We start from the raw sequence: 20,751 nt of genomic DNA, 5'->3' as shown, positions 1-20,751 counted from the left end.
TCACTCCTCCACTACCGTTGTGCCTGAATCACTGATCACTCTTCTTGCTACTAATTGTCCTTACCCATTTTGTTCTGGTGGGAGATGTACAGAAATAGGTGAATCAAAAAACAGAAGGCTACGAGGATGACAAGAGTAATGCAATTTTTCTAGTGTTCCGACAAATCGTTTCTTGTGCACCCAAAAATATCTTCTGAATTGCATATTCATAACAATTACTGATAGCCAGAATATTCTTTTGAACTTGAGAGAAAAAACAAAACTTTGAGTGGTTGAGTTTAATAGATTTTCTTAGGGTAATACCTTTCCTTACGAAACCCATCCTAGCATTCCTATTCTGAGAAGAGTTGTATGCAACCAAAACCTGCAATAATTGACTGCCTTGAAGAATTTATTTTCAAGGCAATTTGTGACTACTGCGTTTTTAAAAGTAAATTACAGCATTTGTAGACTGGGAGGATTTACTCATAGTGATATTTCTTCTATCCATGATCTTTATTGGAAGTAGTAATTCCATCTGCAACATCTGAAAAACTGGAGGTAAGGGGTGCAGAGTGTCAGGAAAAATGAATTTCCCAGCTCTAACTTGACTAAACTCTTAGTCTGAGGTTTCCTTGTTGGCCTTGGTTGGAAGCCTCACTCTCTATATCTGTCACACACAATGCCTGTTTTTGCTGTTTTTGGATCTTCTGGATTTCTGTTTGTTGCACAGCCTGCCATTCTGTTTTTGCCTCGTGGCCTGCTTTTCTTTGATGGCATCAGTTCCTTAAGTGGATGTGGGGGCCAGGCTTCTTTCCTCTTTTCAGTGCCCAATTATATGGTGATGAGGGTGCCAGTGTTTTGATGCTTTTATTAACATCTATATGAATGGCTTGCATCTGCATTTGCATTCCTATGCTAAAACTGAGCCTGTATTATTGTTCCACTATTGTTCTTCTGAACAGTTTCTTATAATAGGCTCCTGATCGAGAGTTTAATCTAGTCCCTATTACAGTTGTTGTTAAGTCTATATCCCTTTTCATAATGTAGCAGCATTTACTTTTCCTTATTTGGTTACATAAACCCATAAAAGACACAAAGGATCATTTTGAATACAAACAAATTTGGTTAGACAAATATTTTCAAGTAAACAATCATATATTAATGATAATATCAATCTGCATTCACCATAAATAAAAACAATAAAACAACAATATCATTATCATAAGCTCCAATTAAAATCTACACACATTATTTGTTTAAGTACAATGCTATAACATAATTTATTATTAATGATTATATCAATTTGCCTTCATCGTAATTTAAAATAATAGAACAACAATATCATTTTATCACAATCTCCAATTAAAATCTACATACATTTATTAAATATGTGAGCTTCCTGTGAGTTGAAAAAACAAGCCTAATGGTTAATGGGGCATGCACATCTTCACAACCATCTAGTGAGAGTTTTGGAGAAAACATTACTCCAACGTCAAACCCCCTGCGCCCAAAGAATCCTTTATGCACCTGCAATTTAGAAATGTCTAGGAATATGGGACAGGGGAGTTCTTTGAATGTTGTATCTAGAGGGCCATAAGAGAGAGTTCCTGATTCTCTAAATGTCGTTTTAAGAAAATGGCGATAAAAGGTTATCTTTATAAACTGCGACTGACTGCTTACAAATTTGTAACACAGAAAAATTAGGATACTGACTACGTTTTGTCTACTTTCATATTTTAGGAGTACTTGTATTGACCTTTATCATCAATAAATTACATGTCAACGCAGTGACCCGCAAGGACCAGTTCATAATAGCGTATGGAGGTTTGAGGGGCGCCATCTGTTTCTCCCTCGTCTTCTTGCTCCCTGATTTTTCAAGAAAGAAGCTTTTTATTGCAGCAACAACCGTTGTGATTCTCTTCACGGTATTCGTCCAGGTAAATGATCCTTCAACATTTTATGCAGTGGATGCACACCTAGGTTTGCAATAAGTCAGCTTGCCTTTACTGAGCCATTGAGGAACTGTTGAATGCCTGCTGCAGCAGCACCGAAGGGGAGGTGTTTGCAAGGGGTATGGATAGGTGATGGGGATAGCATGACACAACATGTTGACTGCCTCTTTCCTTCTAGCACCTACACAGGCTAGAACCCCCCTAAAATCCCCTCTCTATGCATCTTCATGTCAATAGAACGGAACCCATCCTGCTGAGGTGAAAGTCCAGCTCTGATGGTGCTAGGTGCCAGACTTCACCTCAAATGCCACTCTGGCTCCACGTGTCATACATGCTGCCAATGGAGGTTCAATTAACTATGCAGTGTATTCTTTCAACTTCCTATGCCTATGTTGTGCACAACAATCCCTGTAGTGATGTGTGGTGTGCAATGGCTGTGCATGGAGAACCATTCTTTTGCCCCTGTGGGTGCCGGCCCTTCCAAAGATGGACTCCGGCAGTAAACAAACAAATACCATCAGTTTCAATGTGTGACCCAGAAATCACCGAATGGCTGCCTGGTGGGCTGATCTAATATGTGAATGACACTAGCTGAGGAGATAACCATTGCCTAATTCTATCTAAGTTGTGCAGTGTGACCCAACAGGTAAATGACACTCCAACTAAACAATGACAAAAGGGGATCTGATCCAAAGCCCCCTGCAAGTTGTGTTTTTTTTTTATTATTATGTACTGTTTTCAGGCTATAGAGAAAGGCAGATAAAGATGCCTTTTACTTCAGATCTAAAATGACTGGAAAGTTTCCCCCCCACTGACTCAAAGCAATGTTTCCTGCATGGAGGCACACTACTTGGTGTCCAGGAAAATAAGTGATTAGTGACTTCTGGCACGGTGTCTTTGGCCAGCATTAAGAAAGGATAAAAAATCGTGAAGCACTGTGCACTAGCCATCATTGGAGCAAACACCAAATGAAAAACATAGGAAAACAAGCATTTGCAATGCAGTCTGTCTCACCTTTGGGACCGTATATGTATTTAGCTATGCAGCACATTAGCCTGGGTGCTGATACATCTACTTTTCTTTAACATGGAGGAAAAGTAAGCACCAAACTGCATGCCACACTAGATATGGGAACACATGGGGAGAAATATTGCCTTTCAGCGGGAAATGGTATTGTCCAAAGCTCTGTTTTTAATGTAAAATCAGGGCTTTCGGTGGTCATATCACTGAAAATACAAAATTTGAAAAAGATATTACTGTCTACGGGTGCTCGTCAAAGACAATTTCGATGGACTAGAAACTAGAGAATGCTAAAGTGATTCTGGTATTTAACTGTCCTCTGCTGGTCGTATTTTTATCAAGAAAGTTAAATAGAGGCAGTTGCCAGAAAAATAAAAAAAGAAAGTCCCTAAGCAGAAAGCAATTCTGGTATTTTACTGGCCTCTACTGGTCCTTTTCTATTAAGACAGTTAAATAGAGGCAGTTGAACAGAAAAAAAGTCCCTAAGCGGAAGCAGACAAGTCCTAGGGCTGATCTCCAGAGCCCACAAAGTACATACACATATAAGTATATACTAATATATAAGTATAAACTAAAGTATATACAAGTGGTCTCGAATACTCGACCTAAAATTCAGATCAGATAAATGCACAATGACATAAAACAGTAAAATATGAGAAATGCTCAATATAGGAGATATATATTAACATGATGTTCGCCCTATTTTCACAGCTAATAACGTGGCGAGGAACAAAATGCAAAGAAATAAAAGCACAACCTCAAATAAAGGATACTTGAGAACATAGAGAATGAATTGATATCATGACAACTTCATTACACATTTATATGCGATTCAAATATCATATGCGAGAAATGCCAATAAAGAGACTAAAGTTTTAATACGGGAAAAAAATCAGATAAAGAAATATAAATTCCATCCTGCCGAATCGTCTTAATGATATGGACTCATTTGTTGCAATGCTCATATTCCAACATTTTACCGAGGACAATTCCAGTAAGTAACTGGTGTAAAATAAAATAGATTTTAACATCATAAGAAAAATAAGAAATTAAAAAATTTCTATGACCTTTCACAACGTACCCTTATCAATGAATGTACGAAATATGAGGTTATAATAGTCATAGTTTACAAACTCATTATTTAATTTTATCGGCAAAACCTCTTAATTGCACTATATTATAACAGTAGAGATGCATATATAAGTTTAAAGAAGGATTTACCACTGTATAGTATATATTAATGAAAACCCAGATAGTAATTCGGAGTGTCCTTGACAAAGGTGAAGAACATGTATAAAAATGTATGGTTAAGGTTAGTTTGTGTTCTTGGAAGGATCGGGAGTGTAAACTACTCTGCTATCTGTATGAAAAAAATTCCTTTCAAGTCGAAACCACGTGTATTATGAATCATTCCGACCTCGCCCGTGCTTATCTAAGGGCCTGGCAGTGTGCACCCAGGGCGTTGGTGCGTGAAAAATGATTATTTTTCATGATAGGCAAAAAGGCGCCTGACACAGAATCAGCAATGTGATGTTGGACAGCTAAATAAAGGGCTCGGCTACATACTTTTTGTGCATTTCATTAAACGTAGTTGTGCGGACAACACAAACACCTGATCAAAATGTGTGGAAATGTACATTTGCGAACGCAGAGTGGAAAATCGTTCAGGATGGCAGGCACTAAGTTTAAGGGTAGGGGCATGGTTACCCGTGGAATGGCAAGAAAATGACCTTTAGGAACGAAGTGCAGACTAAAATTCAAAGTCGTATATTTAGGGATATTCACAAACCTTATTTTCTTTTTCACATCCAATTTGAGAATCCAAACTTAGGGGCACATTAGGATGGCGGGTGGACTTTGTCCGCCCGCCACCCTAACGGAGAACGGGACCGCTCGCCATAAGGGCGGGGGTTCCGTAGGGGGAATTAGGATCTGCCCGCCACAGTGGCGGGCACATCCTACATGTTTATCATTGTGGCGGGCGGTGCACTCAGCACCGCCCTCCACAATGATAAACATTTCAGCACGCATTTGCATATGCAAAGCGGCAGGCACCGCGCGGTGCCTGCCGCTTTGCATATGCAAATGTGGGGGGTACCATAGGTACCCCCCATGTGCACCCCCAACACTGGGATCACCTGGGGGCCCCACAGGGGGCCCCCGCAGCAATCACCGCCTGCCTTTCCGTGGCGGCCTAAATTTAGCCATCGTAATATGGCTGGCGGTGTCCATTGGACACCGCCACCATATTATTCCATTTACCGCCGCGGTCGGTAAAGCGGCGGACGGTCTTTCCGTCCGCCGCTGTACCCCCCGCCATCCTAATATGGTGGGGGGGATCCAGGCATTGGTGTCGGGCGGATTGCCTCCGCCAGGCCGGCCGTTGCCACCGCCATCCTGGCGGAGGCAATCCACCCGACATCATAATGTGCCCCTTAGTGCCAAAAAATACTGGAAGATGTGTGTGTGTGTCTAGCTTGGCTTTGAAATTGATTATGAAGGTCTGGCAACTTTTCTTCCTCCCTCCCCTCCTCCCCCAGCATTTTGGAAAATATTGGGAAGTTTGTTTTTCATTCCCACAGGGAAAATAATTTAGATTTGTCTAAAAAAAAAAAATGCCAAGTTGTATCTTAAATGAATCCATATAAAGGTGGATAATCCACGTCATTAGGAGCAGGTGTATGTAGAATATTTCTGTGTGGTTGTGGGTATTTCTGTGACCTCACAGAAAGTTAAGAATCTTGCAAATGGTAAGAGGAAATCTACGATTTGGAGGTTTCCAACATGAGATTACTGCTGCTTTCTAGTGCAGCCTAACGCTCGCAATATTTCCCTGCATATGGGTTCAGTCATTACTTTACAATTCCAACCCTGAAGCTAATCAGCTGTTCTTGCTGAAGTGGTGGTTAGTGGTAGCCTTTAGGAGATAGACTGTGCGCCTGATTCTACTGCTTATCAGAATTACCTAATATAGCTCCATCTCACGTGCAAATAATGGTTCTTTCAACAGTTCTGCTTACTCAGAATACATACAATCTCAAAAAGGTATTCTTTGTATTTCCCTGAAATTAAAATTGACTTACAGCTTTCAATCCAATTGTTGCATCTCTTCTTCTTTCACATCACCCTGTACTTAATTTCAATCCTCTTCATACCTCTTCTCTCTGAGCACAGCCTGCTCTAAATCACATGCATGTTTGCCATAATCCCTTTTATTGTATTTGTGCAAATTGCCCACATCTCATTTCAAAGATCACGACTTCTCCTTTACAAATCATATCCCTGCAACATAAAAATCCCTACTCTCCTCATCTATTAATTACTGTTGGACTTGATCCTTTTCTCAGGGTTATCCCCAAACATTTTGCTTCTTCCTCATATTTTTTCCTAACGTGTTGTTGGCAATAGGACTCTGGGCACATCACCACTGCTAATCAGTGCTAAAATGCATATGATCTCTATTTAAATTGTTGTTACAATTGGTTCTCCCTGATTGGCATATTTGATTTAGGGGCCTGCAGCACTGATTGTGCCACCCACATGAATAGCTCTGAAAAGGTATCTCAGACCTGCCATTGCAGTGTATGTGCGCAATTTTAAACTGCCATGTCAACCTGGCAAGTGCCCTAACCTTCCCTTTTCTTACATGTAAGGCACCCCGTGGTAGGCCCAAGGTACCCCCATGAGCAGGGTGCAGTGTATGTGAAAGGTAGGACATATACTGGTGTGTGTGTGACATGTCCTGATAGTGAAATACTGCCAATTTCGTTTTTCACTATTGAAAGGCTATCTGCCCCATAGGATAGAATGGGATGTACTTTGTAACATCTTACAAGTATAACTTTCCATTGGGACAAGATGGAGAAATAAAGTAACGGCTCCCTGAACTCAGAATTTAATGACGCATCTTTTTAGTAGAGATAGTTTTTAAATTATGTGTTTGAAAATGCCACTTTCAGAAAGTAAAAAGAACAATTGATGGACAGAATGCAGAACAGTGTCCTACATTCACCCCAGTACAGAGATCTGGGCCTAAATCCATAGTTTTATTACTCCCCATGCCATTCCAGTTTGAACCCAGCCAGATGCGAATCAATCTTGGCCCTGCTCCCTGTGGAAACAGTCAAGCCCGAACTGCCAGGCCAGGAATTCCCTGGACTAGAAACAAGTATCCTAGGACCAGTTTCGGGTTTTCACTCCTCATCAGCCAGGCTAGCGTGAATCCAGTAGAATGAAGAGCACAGTACCCACGTTTGGATATGCCCATCCCACTCGGGGTGAACAGTGCAAAAATAACAATTGATGCAGAGTGCAGAACAATGTCATCCATTCAACCCGGTACAGAGATCTGGGCCTAAATTCATAGTTTTTTTAATCCTCATGCCATTCCAGTTTGAATTCAGCCATATGCATGTCAGTCTTGACCCTGCTACCTATGGGAACAGTCCAGCCAAAACTGTCTAGGGAGGTCCTGGCTTGGCAGTTCGGGATGGACTGTTCCCATGTGGAACGGGGACCCCAATTTCTAACAATTAGGCTAACCATTTGCAAGAATACACAACTCTAAAAAACACACCTAAGTTCTATTAATGTAATTTAACACATAGAAACTGGAGTAAATGCATGGAGTAGTTTCCTTAAGAGCACAAGACTGTGTGTTTTCCTCCTGTTCCAAAGTCTCAGGGTCACAAAAACTTCACCCCAGGTCCCCTGATCTCTTTTGCTGAGAGTTCGGACCTGCCAGGAGGTGCCTATTCCAGTTTTGTGCCTCTGGAGGTTGTTCCTGCTGTTAGGAGCTGGAAGAAATGTAAGAGAAGTAAGAAAACCTGTCTCCAACGCCGTCAGCAATGCTTCTGTGCTGCCGTGACCTGTACCGTGGCCAGGGGCACCGCTTGTGAAGTGCACAACGCACCGCCCGGCCTGCACTGCAGCTCCAACACCCTTGGACGCCTGCAGTTATCGGCATTTCTGACGCCAGCACTCGCACCGACTTCGTCATCACCAGCACCTGCATCCTGTTATCACGGCACCCATAAGCACCAAGGGTGACTCCATGAACTCGCCGACTTTGCACCGTCAACAGAACCGATGCCTCACAGCCGACGCAACTAACGTCCCCTGTCCTGGATTCAACATGTCACCTCCTCGCAGACACGATGCCTCGCCTTCCCCGTGGCAGCCAGGAACCGGTCTCAACCTCATCATTGACGCCTCACCTCCATGATGCTGTGCATCGTCATAGACTTTGTTTCCAAGGTACTGTTTGTTTGAAGGTCCGTGTGACTCCGTGCCCGATGCCTTGCACCTCACGGTCGTCACTGTACTTTGGATTTATTGCTGTCACAGCATCGCCCTAGCCCCAGGTGGAGCTATTTGTTTTCTACAAGCTTTATTTCTGCAATAACTGTTTTCAAAGTCATATCTTATTACCTGTATGTTGGGTTTTTGTCAATTTGGTCTTACTGAGTTTAGATAAAGATACTTTATTTTCTAAACTGGTGTGGTGTCCATTTGTGGTGTTATCATTGTATTACTGTGTGTTTTGATTACAAATACTTTGCACATCGCCTTTGGGATAAGCCTGTCTGCTCATGCCAAGCTATCCTGGGGGTGAGCAGGGGTTATCTAAAGTGTATCCCCCCAATCCTGATTGGAAGCAAGGGTCCCTACTTGGACAAAAGTACCTACCTCTACCAACTAGAGACCCACATTTCTAACAATTAGGCTAACCATTTGTATGAATTCACAACTCCCCACTCTAAAAAACACACCTAAGTTCTATTAATGTAATTTAACACATAGAAACTGGAGTAAATGCATGGAATAGTTTCCTTAAGAGCACAAGATTAATCACAATAACCTACAATAACCGCTGGAAACAAACACTAACATTTTTGTTCCGGGGCAGCATGCTCCCTAGTATAAATTGATTCAATGCCTAGTCAAGGGTAGTAAGTGCTAAACAAATGCAATTCCAATACAATTCTATGTACTTTTGGGACTTTTGTGCAGCCACAGTAGCTCTAAATCTGTGTTACATTTCGCCTAAGAACAATAACCCCATCCAGTGTGAGTTTTTTAGAACTTTTCTGGATGTACAACCCACAAAATAGCGCATCTCAAATTGCGAGTCATTTGCGACTCGCAATTTGCGAGGCGCTATTTTTCATGTACAACAGTGTGTTTAACACTGTTTGCGATTCCCAATGGGGTCGCAAATTGCGAGGCTCATGAATATTAATGAGCCTCTCGCAATTTGCGAGCCCATTGGGAATGACAGGCTCTCCCAGGTATGGTGGCCTGCAGGGCTCAGCAGACCACGATGTCTGGGACTGCTTTTTCAATAAAGCAGTTTTTTTAAATGCAGTCCAATTTCCTTAAAGGAAAATGGGATGCATTTAAAAAAGAAAAATTAAACTTTTCAGTTTCATTTTTTTAAGGGCAGGCAGTGGTCTCTGGGACCACTGCCTGCCATCGGACCATCGGGGTCCTGCCCTGGCTTCCGCAACACCCTCTCCAAATTAATCGCCCCTCTATCAACCAAACCAAGCACTACATCTCCTTCTGTTACCTCGGTTTCCATTTTGACGATCCAAAACTTACAACTATACTAACCTCCTGTAGAGCATGAGAAACATCGGACTCATGCAGCTGGTCACCGACCCTACACACAGGGCGGGATGCACACTGGATCCAATCTATACACCCACCAACAAAGTAAAGTTCAGCCATGTCACTGAGCTAACGTGGACTGACCACAGCCTAGTCCATTTCACCATCGCAGGCACCCGGACTCACCACCAAGCCCGGCCCCCCTGCTGCAGATGGAACAAAATCCGAGAATCCCAGTGGATAACTGCCCTCAACACCACCAGGGCCGAAACCACCAGCAACTAGGATTTGGAAGCCAAGGAGCTTCTCCAACTGGATCTCCAACTGCACCAAAACAGTCGTCCCAATGAAACCAGCCAACACCAGCAGATTCAGCAAACACACAAGCTGGTTCACCCCTGAACTCCAGATCTCCAAACGAGAATGCACGCAATTGGAAAGACAATGGAGATCTATCAGGAATCCCACAGACCTCGCCACCTTCAGAGTATCCCTCAGCAAATACCACCAACGCTTCAAAGAATCCAAGAAAGATGCCCTAACAACTCCAATTGAAGCAAGCGCTAACCAAACCAAGAACTCTTCAGCATCATCAGAGAGTTCTTCTTCCCCTCAGCCCCCGAGAACATAAACCGCCCAGTCCAAGCTCTCTGCAGCACCCTGGTTGACTACTTCCAAAACAAGATAGCCAATATCTACTACAACTTCGACTCTCAACCCAACATCGACCACCTTCTGACACCAAAGCTTCCCTCCCACCACCTACTCACCGTATGGAAGCCACTCACACAACTGAAAACCTCAGCCATTATGACCTCCATTCACCCCAGGGCACCCAAAGACCCCTCCACCACCACATCTTCAACCTGGGACACAAAGAAATCAGCTACACCCCCCCCCCATCATCCTCAATGCAGCCATCACCATGGCCACGGTCCCCGATGCATGGAAACACTCAGAGGTCAAGCCCCTCCTGAAGAAGCCCTCTGTCACCCCCAGTGACCTAAAGAACTATCACCCCATCTTGCTACTCTTTTTTCCCCACCAAGGTTCTTGTGAAATCAATAAACTGCCAGCTCACTGAACACCTGGGAGGAAACAAACTTCTTGATCCCTCCCAACCCGACTTCCGTACCAACCACAGTACCAAGAGCGTCTTTATCGCCGCAACCGATGACATCAGAACCCTCCTCGAATGAGGAGAAACAGCAGCCCTGATCCTCCTCAACCTATCAACAGATTTGGAGACCATCTCCCACCACACCCTCATCGGAAGACTCCACCTTATTGGCATCCAAGTGAGACGCCCTCAAATGGATTGTTATCTCCTCACCAGATGCACTTTGAAAATCCGCCTACCCCCCTACATCTCTGGGCCCAATAGCATCATTTACAGCATCCCCAAGACTCCTCCATCAGCCTCACCTTGTTCAACGTCTACATGACCTTGCTGGCTGACATTGTACATACTCACAGACCCAACATTATCTCCATGGCAGATGACACCCAGCTCATCCTCTCGCTCACGGAAGAACCAACCACCACCAGAACACACTTCCGGAATGCCATGACAAACGAGGTAGACTGGTTGTGAATCTGAACACGGACAAGACAGAGGGGCTCATATTTGAGAGGAAAACCTCACCATGGGACGACATCTGGTGGCCCACCGAACCCAGACCCACACCTACCGAGACCAACCACGCCCACAACCTCAGCATCATTCTGGACAGCAAACTCTCAATGAAGCACCAGGTCAACTTAGTGTCCTCCTTCTGCTTCCACACCATCCAAATGCTTTGTAAGATCTTCAGATGGATCCCCATCAACACCAGGAAAACAGTCACTGAAGCCCTTGTCACCAGCTGACTGGACTATGAAAATACATTGTATGCTAGAACCTCTACCCAACTCCTTAAGCACCTCCAGACCATACAGAACCTCGGAGCCAGACTCACCCTCAACCTTTCCAAATAGACCAGCATCAACCACCACTTCAGAAGACTCCACTTGCTCCCCGTCCAGAAGAGATGCCAGTGTAAGATGCTCACCCACGTCTTCAAAGCCATCCACAACCAGGGACCTACATATCTCAACCACCGCATGACCTTCCATCGACCCGCCAAACAACTTTGCTCCATCTCCCTCACCCTCACCCACATCCCCCACATCTGCAGAAGCAGCAGCAGAAGTAGTTCCTTCTCCTACCTTGCAGTCAATTTTCAATTCATTATGTCTTTATTTCGAAGTAAAATTCATAAAAGACAACATACAATACATAAAAAATATAAAACTGGTGCAAACGTGTACCAAGGTATCTAAAAAAGTTGCGAGCATACTACATACAATTCATATCATAGCAGTTAATTTAAATAAGTGATCAATTTCTTGGTACGGATCAGCCACACCCAACCCCAAAATTTTGCCACACAAATCACAGAAAGCTCGGATCTGATATTACGAAGTTTCTGTAGGGCATCAAGATATCCCCCACAATCCAAACTTATGCATAAAGGTTTCAGCCATTTGAGTCGAGGGGCACGGTATGCTGGGCAAGCAAAAAACATATGGCCAATACTTTCTACATAATCGGGACATCAAAAACATTTGTTACTTACATTCTTGCCCACTTAGTAGTGAAAGAATTAGTGGGTAATGTACCTACACGAAACTGGTGATACAGTTTACGATCCAGGGTTTTACATATCAAGTCCCAATAGGGCTCGAGGAAAGGTGTCAACTTATGTGTTAAGAAAAGCCCCGTTAGATTCGTGTCTGAAGAGTGGGTAACCAGGATAGATTTTTTCGAGGCCCAAAATAAATCTTTAAAATCTTGTTTTGAGGGGAAACGGGATTGCCCAGGTTTAATCCACAGCTCAGGAAGGCCCATTGTGTACAATACGCAATGGGCCTTCCTGAGCTGTGGATTAAACCTGGGCAGTCAAATCCTGGAACGTTCTTCCCCTCCAACCTCCGAACCTCACCCTCACTTTCAGGAAGGGGACTCATGACCTGACTATTCAAATAAGGCCCGCGAGACCTCAGTGCCTGTATACCCCCAGGGTGATGAGTGGTGGTTTAAAAATACTGTTTGATTGATTGATTGAGCAGTGTCTTTATCTCACAAGGCTAGGTGAAATCTCTGTTACATTGGTTAAAACTCAAGTAATTTTGAGTTTCACTTCCTAAGCTGCATTTCAAAATTATTCTATTGAGTCACATCATGTATAATATGCCATTCACAGCAAACGTTTAGCACTGAAGCAATATGAACAACCAGAACGGGAACGGCTTTTGTGTTTTTTTAAATATCTTTTTATTGGTGTTTTTCATGCGTCAGTCATAAATAGTGTTAAATCATTAGTTATCATCAACAAGCATTCTATATGTCACTTTACTCATCACAGTATAAATTATAGCACATTTGGCTGTCTCTCAGCTGATGCATGGCTACATTCAATATCATATTTACTTCTTGTGTCTTGTAAAATTCCATGTTGACAAATTCTGATATTTAAGTATGCACCTTGTTGTGTCCTATATGCTCCAGGGGTACGTTAAACGTGTATAATGAGGGAGTAACATTTAGCATTCGTGTCAGGATATAATTTGTCCAATCGCATACACCTTTAACTCGAATTCTACTTAACAACAGAGGGGGTTGGAGAGAGGAGGGAGGGGTAATGTAAGGAGGCGCATAGAGAGACGAAAAGAAAGAAACCCCCCCCCCCCGGGGGCAGTGGGATAGAAGGAGTGAGCTCCAATTGATTGCTGTATTCTCTGTATGTGGAGGGAATGGGGGCATTTGCAGTATCTAGCATGGCCTTGTGTGTGGCAGTCTGTGTGATCCCTGTCCAAGGTAATATGTCTGGCGAAGATGTATATAGTGTTCCTGGGAATATCTCATTATTGTATGGTCTAGTGTTACAATGGCGGATTAGTGTTTACATTTGTTTCACAGTTCTTCTACCATATTGAGGTTTGGCCCATTCTCTTCGTTTTGTTTGGTGTCAGTGTCTGTTTGTGGCTCATCATTGCCTTACTGCTCTGGGTGTTCCCACATTGCTAATATTTCTGTCCATAATTCTGCTATCGGGCAGAGCCTAGCCCCCCTTGCTTCTTCTCTCAGTGCACGCTCTTCTGCTTTAGCCCATTGTGTCACTTCTGTTTTCCATGCCTTGACTGTTGGCCCCGTCATTGACTTCCATTCCATAGCAATTCTCCTCTTAGCCAATCCTAACGTCAAGACTAAGAATCTAGTTCCAACTTTTTGGCAGTTCGGTCTCGGGTATAACCCCGGAATATGCGCCTCCAAAGTCAAAGGTGGGGTTCTCCCCAGTGTAAGGTCTAATGCCCCCAGTATTTCTGACTAGAATGACTGTAACTGCAGGCAGTCCCATACCATGTGTACGGACCCCTCGTCAATGTGTCCGCATCTAGGGCAGGCTCGGGGATACCCTCTGTATGTACTCTGCAATCTATGTGGTGTCACACAGGTTATGCGTACATAGTTATATTGGGTATATTTGGTATTTTTAGAGATTTTCTTTGGCGAGGCTAACATTCTTTGCCATTCCGAGTCTGTTAGGTCCCGTTTGAAAGCCTTTTTCCATCTAATTTTTAGTGCCGTTAGTGGGCCTCTTGTCATGTCTGCAAGGGATCTATAAAACCATGTCACTTAGTGTTTTGTGACCCCCATGGTCACCAGTAGCTGCAAGGTATTATGCGTCACAGGTTCTATCCCCACGCCGCCCGTAGCTCTTGGAATGCTCGTACTAATGCTGTATATCTGAGAACTATTCCAGGAGGTAGCTGTTAAGAATCCATGAGATCCTACATAGGTATTAGCGTTCCCTACTGGTAACAGTCACCTCCTGTGACTAGTCCCGCTTCTGTCCAGCCTGTTAGTTATCTGTGGGTAAAATATGCTGTAGGTTCTCCATGTGATAGTCTTGCTAAGCGGATATAGAGCTGCCCCCTTGGTTTTGAATACACACCTACGCCAGCCAGCATTGTAGGCCCATGGCCAATAGGATTTCTGGCTTGGGGATCACGATTGCTGTATTTAGCAATTTGGCCTATAGGAGGTCAATTTGCATTGTCTTTCCTGACTGCTGTAATTCGTCTTGTTTACCTCCGTCTAGCCACTGCGTTAGCCACTTAAGCTGGGATGCTAAAAAACATAACTTGAAGTTTGGAACTCCAAGACACCCCTTGTCCGTTGGGCATCTAAGTATAGCCAAAGACACTCTGTGCCGGCCCCATTCCATATTAGATCCCGTAGCAGAATGTCTAATTGCTTGAACCATTAGGCTGCTCTGTATATTGGCATGTTGGCAAAATAGTAAAGGAGCCTTGGTAACATTACCATCTTGGATATCGCTACCCGGGCTATGATGGGCCGATTCATCACCCTCCAAAAAGTTACACATTGAGGGAACCTGAGGCTCCTCCCAGATTACTGTCCTTCAAGTCTTCTATCGCATGGAATACCTGTATTCCGAGGTATTTGAAGGATTCCAGGGGCCAGTTCAAGTCAGGTGGCCGTCAAATCGGTCCCTCCAGTCCACTGCATAATGGGAATATGTGTGTTTTGGATGTATTCACCTGAAGGCCGAAAGCAGATTCGTACTGTTTTAGCTGTGTCATGGCTTGGGGGATGTCCATCAGTCCATCTCTGAAATAAAGCAGTATGTCGTCGGCATACAATGATATGATGTGTTCCTGTCCTTCCACTTCCAGGCCCCATCCCTTTCCCACTTGCCAAAACTGGGTAGCTAGGGCCTCAATTGCTAGGGCAAAGAACAGCGAAGAAAGAGGGCATCCCTCTCTGGTGCCTCTTTACACTCCATATAGTGGTGACAGTGTGCTTCCCATTCTAACTCTTGCCGTTGGGCCCCTGTACAATAGTCTGACCCATTGAATCCATTCTTCTCCCAGACCCATCAGTTTCATTACAGCAAACAGAAAGTCCCAACTCACTGTGTTGAAGGCTTTCTCCAAGTCCACTGACATCAGCATTGCTTTGCAATCACTCTGTATTGCTGGGTGATACATGACGTGGTATAATGTCCTACGCTTATGTGAAGTACTGCACATGGGTATGAACCCATTCTGGTCCATTTATATTAATCCCTGCACATGTGGAAAGAGTCTATGGGCCAACGCTTTACTCAGGATTTTAAAGTCTAAGTTTAGCATGGACAGGGGGCGGTAATCAGTCACTCCCGCATCCTGCGGGAACGGCTTGTGTTTAATATGTCATGAGTGATTTAATATGTGAGGTCATAAGCAGATTTAAACTTCTAACTTGACTTTGCTTTTGGGACTAATGCAAAAGCACATTTCTGTCTTTGGCATATACTAGTATACACAAAGACAGTTTGAGGCAAAAGCAACATCAATTATGCAAAGGTATCCTTCATTAGCATTTACAGCCCAACCCTGGTCTATGTGCCTAGGTCATTGCCACCACAGTGCACTATCATGAGGTCAGGGGGTTGGAGATCCAAAAAGGTTTTAACCAAAGGCATCAATTGATGCCATTTTTATCCTCTGTGCAATCCATTTAATATCCACATTTTGAAAACCTAGGTCTTTATCAATACCTCTGCGTTCAGCATACTTTTTGCACCAGAAAACATAGCTGTGCCCAAAAATACATACTGTAAGCATTTTATTGGGATGTCTGGAAGGAATCAAAAGATGTCTGTAGCTTATATAGTCCGTTGGTAGAATGAGATATATGTAAAAAGGTGGAGAACAATTTTTTTTTTGAGAAAACCAATAACTGATTGGCTGAGCAACATTGTGCACTGAAAAATAGGATGCATGTTACTTTAGTGAAAAAAATGTTTCTTATTGGTTAATAAACATTTTTTGAAACTTACAATAGATAGGATAAGATAACATGTGGGCTACATACTCCATGGAAAATTTGAGTATGGAGAAAAAGCAGGGGCGACCCTGGCCAGCAAGATCAGGGCAGACTGGGTGAGAAATAATATCAATAAATTAATTATCGATGACCAGGGTACCATCTCTTCCAAACAAGAAGACATGGAGGAACGCCTTCTTGCCATGTTCTCTGAATTATATAAGGAAGAACAGTCCCCAAGTGCTAATAACTCACTGCGGTGGTTAGAAAATAAGGCCCTACCTAAATTGACAGATGAAGGGCGTGAGATGTTGAATGGACCATTTACGATCGAAGAAGTCTTCATATAAAAAAGATTAAAAATAACAAAGCAGCCGGTCCAGACGCCCTCCCTGGCGATGTATATAAAGTTCTCCAGCACGTTTTACTCCCAAGACTTTGTCAACTTTTTAATTACGTGTATAGTTTGCAGGGTAGGGTACCACCTTCTTGGAAGGAGTCCACAATTGTTCTTATACCTAAACCAGGGAAGGGCCCTCTTAAGGCAGACTCTTTTTGGCCAATCTCCCTGTTAAATGCGGACTATAAGATCTTTACTAGCATTTTGGCAGGGAGATTGGCCAAACTGGCTCCCCTACTCATTAATTCTGACCAACAAGGGTTTTATGTCTGGTAGGCACATCCATGAACTGACTTCCCAGCTGATCGGCAGCATAGATCTGGCTGTGGCACGGTCGGAGCCCCTGGCTGTGGCTGCATATGTTGCCACGAAGGCCTTCGACCATGTCAACTGGGGCTACCTATGGGAAGTCCTGAATGTCATGGGGTTCGGGACAATCTTTCCCCATGTATTGAGAGGCTGCTATCAAGGTGCCTCTGCTAATATATTGTTGAATGGTCTGTTGACATCTCGTTTTAACATCAGTAGGGGAACAAGGCAGGGGTGTCCTATTTCTCCCCTCTTGTTCAACCTCTACATTGAGCCCCTGGCGCAAGCGTTGAGGTTGGATGAGCGGATAACTCCGTTCAAAGTGGATGAGTACAGCTGTAAGCTCGCGCTGTACGCAGACGATCTGATGATCTATACAAACAATCCTGCAGAGGTTCTCCCAAGAGTAGATGAGATTATGTCTGATTTTGGCCAATACTCAGGGTACCTCACTAATTCCTTAAAAACTGAAATAATGTGTTGGGGGGCTAACAATTGGTATGGAGTTTAAAGTAGTCAGTTCAGATATCTAGGTATACTAATAACTCATGACATAACCAATATACCCCAGATAAACATAAAGAGGGTGGCCAAGGACATTGATCAGCTATTTCTGAGATGGCAGAACCTCCCCTTAACGATATACGGCCGAGTCAACTTGGTTAAAATGGTGATACTGCCCAAGATTACATACCTTTTTAATATGATTCCCCTGGCTTTCCCTGAAAGAATGCTCGGTAGAATTCAAGGAAAAATTGGAAGTTTTATCTGGGCTAATAAGAACTCTAGGTTATCGTGGAAGAAACTGAAAAGAAGACTGTTAAAGGGAGGTTTAGCTCTTCCAGATGTCCTGGGGTACGCCCTAGCTTTCCAACTAAAGACCATCCGTAGTCTCCTCTCTAACCATGATGAATCCAACTGGGGAAAGATCTTGGGGATTATGGCTCGTCAGGAAGGGGGAGGGCCCGGTTTCTTGTACAAGTGTGGGGCACCAAAGTTCTATAAAAAGGTAAGTCTAAAGGTTTTGAAAATGGCCTTTTTGGTTTCGACCAGAGTTAAGGCAAGATGGGGCATAAAATATTACTCCGACCTAGCTCCAATTTGGGATTCCCCGGGTTTACCAATATGCCTTAAAGACAGTCTCTCCATTCCTATCAAAAGGGCTGGCATAACAGTGTGGTCTGACCTGGTAACATCGGAAGGGGTTCTTCCTTGGGAGGTGCTGAGGCTAAAGATTGGAGATTCTTTCTCCAGATTCAAATATATACAACTTTGTTCTTGGTTTTCTGTAGAGAAGCCTAACATCTGTGGCAATTGGGACATTGAATCCGCCCTTTTAACACCTGGGTATAAGAAAAAAGAAGTGGGTTATTGGTATAGAAGTATGCTTGAGGTTGAGGAAGGGCATATACCACCATTGCATACTGTTTGGAATTCATCTCCCTTAGAGGCTGCTTCAAGCACACTATACGAAACATCTCTCCACTATCTTTACAGATTTGTTAGGACTGCTTCTCTTAAGAAAAAACATTTTTTTGTCTTAAACAGGTTATATTACACCCCCAAAAAGATATCTAAGTTTGCCTCTTCACCATGCTGTTGCCCTAGATGTGGTTTACTGGAGGTCGACGACATCCATATGTTTTATGAATGTCCCAGTTTAGATCTTTTCTGGGCCAATGTAGAGAGAGCTTTGGAGGGCATTTATAAGGTTAAAATTAAGTTGAACACAGTTAGAATTTTTTTGGGTTAGACACAGATTTTGTTTGTAGATTTGGGGAAACACAGGTGGCTTTATTTTTTAACCTTGTTCTTGTTGCCCACAGAGAGATTTGTAAGATCTGGAAAGACCCGAGTCCCCCCCTGTACGAGAATTGGCTTAGAGCTGTATTGAGAATGGCACGTCTTGAAGCTGGCATTACACAAAATGTAAATAGTATGGTGTGGGATCCCTTGTTAGAGTGGGGAAAAGAAATGAGGTTGGTCTAAAGCCTCGGGGTCCTATGATTACACCATGCCCTGGACAAAATGGGCAGGCCGGGTCGGCCTAAGGCATAAGCAACAACTTCAGCCCGAGGCGCCCAGGACACAACTAGGGCTCTTAGTGTTCATTTGTGTTTGCCAATGGTGAAATGAGGATTAAAAAAAAAAAAAAAAAAAAGATAACATGTTGCAGAAGTCAACCACACCTGCTATTTGCATTTGGAAGTTACTGTTCTGAACTGAAATATATGGTGAACTTGTGACCTGCCACTGCCGTTGAATGTTGAAGAAACTGTTGCTATGGAAACTGGCTTTAAGGAAAACGGGGGAAGGGTTGAAACAACTGTTATATTACAATATGAAATGTAGATTTAAATACAAGTGATAAGCTATTAAAGTCAGTTTTTGTAAATAAATGGTATGTTTAGAAGAAGTATGTTGTTCAAAATTAGCAATAGCATTATTGGAAAAAGGTTTTTTGAACTCTCGTAAGAGTTCTGGCTCCATGGATATGCGGCAGCGTGTTGGAGTCACTACTCCACAACATTACAGTACGAGTTTGGGCACTTTTAGAAGAGAGTTAGAGAGGGTTAATATGAGTAACCAATAAAGATGTGTTTTACAATTTTAAATAATGAAGGAACAAATTTGATTTGTTACTTACATTTATTTCTGTGCAAAAAGAGAAGGAAAGTTTGCCATTACTGGTTTCACCTCGGGGAGAGTGCTGCGTTACATATATTGTGTGAGAAAGAACATTTTTCATGTATTCTATAATACTATTATAGAGGCGAGCTACAAATTTGTAAGGTGTGTTATGTATTGCGTAGTAGTAGTTCAGTCTTTGTAGTAATATTTTAAAGTTTGAAAATAATTTGTTTTAAAAGATTACAAATTATTACAAAAGTGTGCTGTTTAAAATATGTTACAAAATGTACAAAGATTCTGAGTAGTTGCTGAATAGTCAAGCTGCAAGAGAAAAGTGAGGTTTAAGACATGCATGCAGAGGTATTAGTGATTAGGCTACTTTGTATGACTCTGTGGAAAGGTCCGCTTGAAGTATGCTGTACATATTTATGTGTCTTCATGCAATGAGGAGTGTAGTCTGTCATGTTGAAAGGACTGCATGGTCTTCTGACTTAGGTACAGCGTTAAATTGGGATCCAAAATCGGCCCGGGCAATGTAAAGGAAATGGCCCACATTTGAAGATTGCACCTTGTCACAAAATACTAAGGGGGCTTTAAAAGAGCTATGTTTTATTACCTTCAGGGAGACAAAAAAGAAATGGAAATATTGCCTGCACACTTTGGGCATGGATTTGTTTGCACTGGTGAAGTACACCTGAATAAAAGTGAAAGTAATTCTCAGGCTCCTCGCTCCTGCTCAATCTGCGTACATTACAGGGCCGGCAGATCGAGAGACTGGGAATGACACCTCCCTTGACTCCCGCCCCTCCTCCCCCACCCAACGCTTCCTCCCCCCACGTTTGTAAAAGGAAGGTAACAGAAGCCCATCTGTGTCGTAAAATACCACTTAGACCCTCAATGGGCTGTGGGTGGTACCTGAACAGCAAATATAAAGTCCCAATCAGCTTCCATGCTACACAAAAAAGCGG

The 20,751-nt window shown here is 43.1% G+C and overlaps 1 protein-coding gene across 1 annotated transcript in view; it reads left to right on the top strand.

Annotated features, from left to right (window-relative positions):
- Window positions 1-20,751, top strand: part of LOC144827705 (sodium/hydrogen exchanger 2-like) — a 621,902-nt gene that overhangs the window by 253,656 nt on the left and 347,495 nt on the right. The window contains exon 5 of the mRNA XM_078685917.1: window positions 1,723-1,919. Within this exon, the coding sequence (XP_078542043.1) occupies window positions 1,723-1,919 (197 nt within the window). The remainder of the gene's footprint in view (window positions 1-1,722; window positions 1,920-20,751) is intronic.

The sequence above is a fragment of the Lissotriton helveticus genome, chromosome 4_1 (genome assembly GCF_964261635.1).
Source record: "Lissotriton helveticus chromosome 4_1, aLisHel1.1, whole genome shotgun sequence".
In the NCBI taxonomy this organism is placed as follows: Eukaryota; Metazoa; Chordata; class Amphibia; order Caudata; family Salamandridae; genus Lissotriton; species Lissotriton helveticus.
The sequence above is the reverse complement of the archived record's forward strand: the minus strand, read 5'-3'. Positions and strand labels throughout refer to the sequence as shown.